Genomic DNA, 3,192 nt, shown 5'->3' with positions numbered 1-3,192 from the left:
AACTTGGTATCTTGAATTCCTACCACAAATGGTATGATTCAATGAGTATTCATTGTTTGCCGATGTCTTTATTTGGATACAGGATAGGAACACGACTGCATAAGGTTATCCTAATTCCAAATTTGATTAGGGTGAATATTATAATCATTGAATTTTCTTTGAGATTAGTGCCATACACATCTAATCAATCAAACTCATAGCTCATTCATCTCAAAGCAAATCAAACGAGTATGAAACACATTTTTGATAAAATTTTCTTATGAATACAAATTTTGATCAATGCTTTGTTTCTTCACAATATGGATGATTTAAACATTTTTGTTTTTGTTTAATTTCAGATTGAAAGTCAGGTTGATATGCTTAAGTTGGAAATTGAAGAACATGGTTTGAAATGCTCATCTGAAATGGAGAACATAGAAGAGGAGTCAGAAGCAAAAGAAGAACAACTGAAACTAATGGACAGGGAGGCACAGGAGCTATTAATGGTTGTTTTTACCTTTTCCTAATTTCTATTGGGGGATTTACATACATACCACACAATTCTTATGTATTTACGTGCATGCCGCTCAAATCTATAACATCACGTCGAAAATGATTACAATTATAACACGAAGATGTCAGAAGTGTAAATTTTGGGTGTTAAATAAATAAAACATGTAAACTTTCTATCTCGTTTAGTTTTTGAATTAGGAAATGATTTTATGTTTGTAGGAGTCTGAAGAAAAGCTGAAGAGGACTTTGATAGAGTGCACGGAGGAGACTCAATTATGTGCTCAGGAGCTCTATTCGTTGATCGATAGTGTCTCTCAGTATAAGGAGTTTATGGGATCTACAGTTGTTGGGATCGGAGAGGAGATCAGAGAGATAGTTGAAGGAGTGAAACAGGCCTTTGAGGCTTCTTCCAGGTAAGCTCTAATGTTGTGGAGGCCAAATTTTTTTTTTTTTTTTTTTTTTTTTTTTTTTTTTTTTTTTTTTTTTTGGTGTTTTCTTATTATCTTCATCATTTTAATAGGATTTGCAATAGTTAGTGTTGGCGAATTACTTCTGTTTGATGTGATGACAGCTTTGAATTTGGTTGTGTTTAGTGGAAAAATTTGCGTACAATAGACGTATGCAGCGCTGCGTATGATTTTGAGGTTAAATCGAGGGTATAAGGGGGTTATATTCGTGGTATGACCCATTGTAACCTTCATGTAACATTCTGTAACTTACTTATAACCCACTAATAAATTCTTAATATATGATAACAAAAGCGCGAAACTTATTTGTAGGTTGCAAGTAGGTTACACTAGGTTACATGGAGGTGCATGTATAACCCCTTTATACCCTCCGTATAACCTCGAAATCGTACGTAGCGCTGTGTACGTCTATCGTACACAAATTTTTTCTGTGTTTAGGAGTCTGTTTGGATCAAATTTTGTAACATTTTTGCTGAGGGAGTCAGATTGTGATCCAAGCAATTAATTGTCTGTATAAATAGCTGAAATTATCATGGGAACATGCATATATTTTTAAAATTTGTTGCAAATATTATGAGTTTTTTTTTGTCTTTTATAAAAATTCAATATTATATTTTTATAGATTTGGTTATGAAAAGCTTCTCTTTGTGCAAATTAATGAAAATTTATTAAGAAGTTATAATTAAATTGGAATATTAAAATTCTCTGAATAATAGAGATTTGAAAAAGTTGGTACAGAGAACTTCAGATCCACGGCACATGATAATTAAGAAATATGTTGAAAAATACATGTCTATAGGAACTTAAATAATTTTTTATTAGAGATTAAATTTTAATGTGTCTTCTTGAGTGGGATTTGTTAGTTCTGGTGGAATAGGATGCACGGGAAAAGTTTTCTGTTTGGACTCCGGGCGTGACAATACGTGCAGAATATGACGCCACGTGTTATATCGCGAAGGTAACTATGGATTATCTGAGTGAAAGGGGTTGATAAGGGGTTATTGTTGGGGTTCATGCAGAGAGTTATTGAAGTGGAACCACGAAGGTTATTGGGGAGCTATTGCATGAAGTTATTGAAGTGTAACCGCAGAGGTTATTAGAGGGTGACTACAGGGGTTATTATAGGGGTTATTGGAGTGGAACCGCGAAGGTTATTGGAGGTTATCGAGGGGTTATTGCTACATTATTGAAGTTAATACCTCAATAACCCCCAATAACTCCCATTAATTTCTCAATAATCCTCTAAATAACATCTGCAGTTCTATTCTAATAGCATCCACGGTTCCACTTTAATAACTTCGTTGTTCCACTGTAGTATTTTTTTAGATGAACCCGATATAACACACATGACAGTATATTACTGGGAGTTCGCATGTAGATTTATGTTCCGGACAGAAATTTTTCCATGGAATATCTCCTCTTAGTTAATTTTGACGATTCATTGTGGCAATGTATTATCTTAGTCTCAATAAAATTATAAGATTATTTTATCTTAGATTTTGTCATTTTATAGATTTTGCCAGGTTATATGTTTATCATTTGATCTTGAAATGACTAACTTTGCCTCGTGTCATTTGTATTGCACTTTCAAAATCACTAGAAATAGATTCTATAGTATTTTTCGCTATTTAAATTTGTCATATCATTTTCTACTTGTGACCGTATTTAAATTTTTGAGTTTGTTGGGACCATATATGGCTAAATATTTTGGTAGTTTAAGATGAAATGTCCGTTGAATAATTGTTAGTTAAAACTACCAAAAAGTTATGGCAGATTTATGTCAAAAAAAAAAATAAAAATAAATGAATAAATAAAATTCACGACATTGTACATGCTCCTTGGATATGTAACACTGGCGTTTATTTCATTACTAAGCCAAATGGTTTTTTTGAAAATTCTTAGTTGATTAAAAATTAATTAATTATCTAAAGATAATTTTATATGAGGTATTTATACTTTGCCTTCAATTTATCTCTTCATAAAATATCATGCATAATGTTTTATTTTTATTTTGGGCCATCAGGGTCCTCTCATTAGTACTAACTAGGGCTGTCAAAAAAACTCGTTGTTTTCGTGTTCGGTTCGTCAATGAGTTCGTGTTTGATTCGTTCGATAAGTAATCGAGACGAATGTGAGCAATTTTTTTTTTTTTTGGTTTGTTAAACGAACTAAATATGAATAGTAATGTGTTCGTTCGTTTTTGAATCGTTATTGTTCGAAATATAAAATAATT

At 32.1% G+C, this 3,192-nt stretch overlaps 1 protein-coding gene across 1 annotated transcript; it reads left to right on the top strand.

Moving 5' to 3' along the window:
- Positions 1–334: 334 nt before the first annotated feature.
- LOC110036708 lies at positions 335–1,905 on the top strand. Its single transcript, XM_020741221.1, has 3 exons — positions 335–485; positions 712–905; positions 1,837–1,905. Exons 1-3 carry the CDS (start codon positions 357–359, stop codon positions 1,874–1,876), a joined length of 363 nt encoding a protein of 120 aa, XP_020596880.1. The 5' UTR covers positions 335–356; the 3' UTR covers positions 1,877–1,905.
- Positions 1,906–3,192: the final 1,287 nt, after the last annotated feature.

This window comes from Phalaenopsis equestris, unplaced genomic scaffold, assembly GCF_001263595.1.
Source record: "Phalaenopsis equestris unplaced genomic scaffold, ASM126359v1 Scaffold209906, whole genome shotgun sequence".
Lineage (NCBI taxonomy): Eukaryota > Viridiplantae > Streptophyta > Magnoliopsida > Asparagales > Orchidaceae > Phalaenopsis > Phalaenopsis equestris.
This window is presented reverse-complemented; position numbering and strand designations above follow the sequence as displayed.

Bases quoted from the DNA above. Each gene is read 5' to 3' on its own strand.
- LOC110036708 (XM_020741221.1), top strand. From the start codon at position 357: ATGCTTAAGTTGGAAATTGAAGAACATGGTTTGAAATGCTCATCTGAA. The intron at 486-711 runs GTTGTTTTTACC...TTATGTTTGTAG, and splicing joins AGGCACAGGAGCTATTAATG to GAGTCTGAAGAAAAGCTGAA. The intron at 906-1,836 runs GTAAGCTCTAAT...CTGGTGGAATAG, and splicing joins GCCTTTGAGGCTTCTTCCAG to GATGCACGGGAAAAGTTTTC.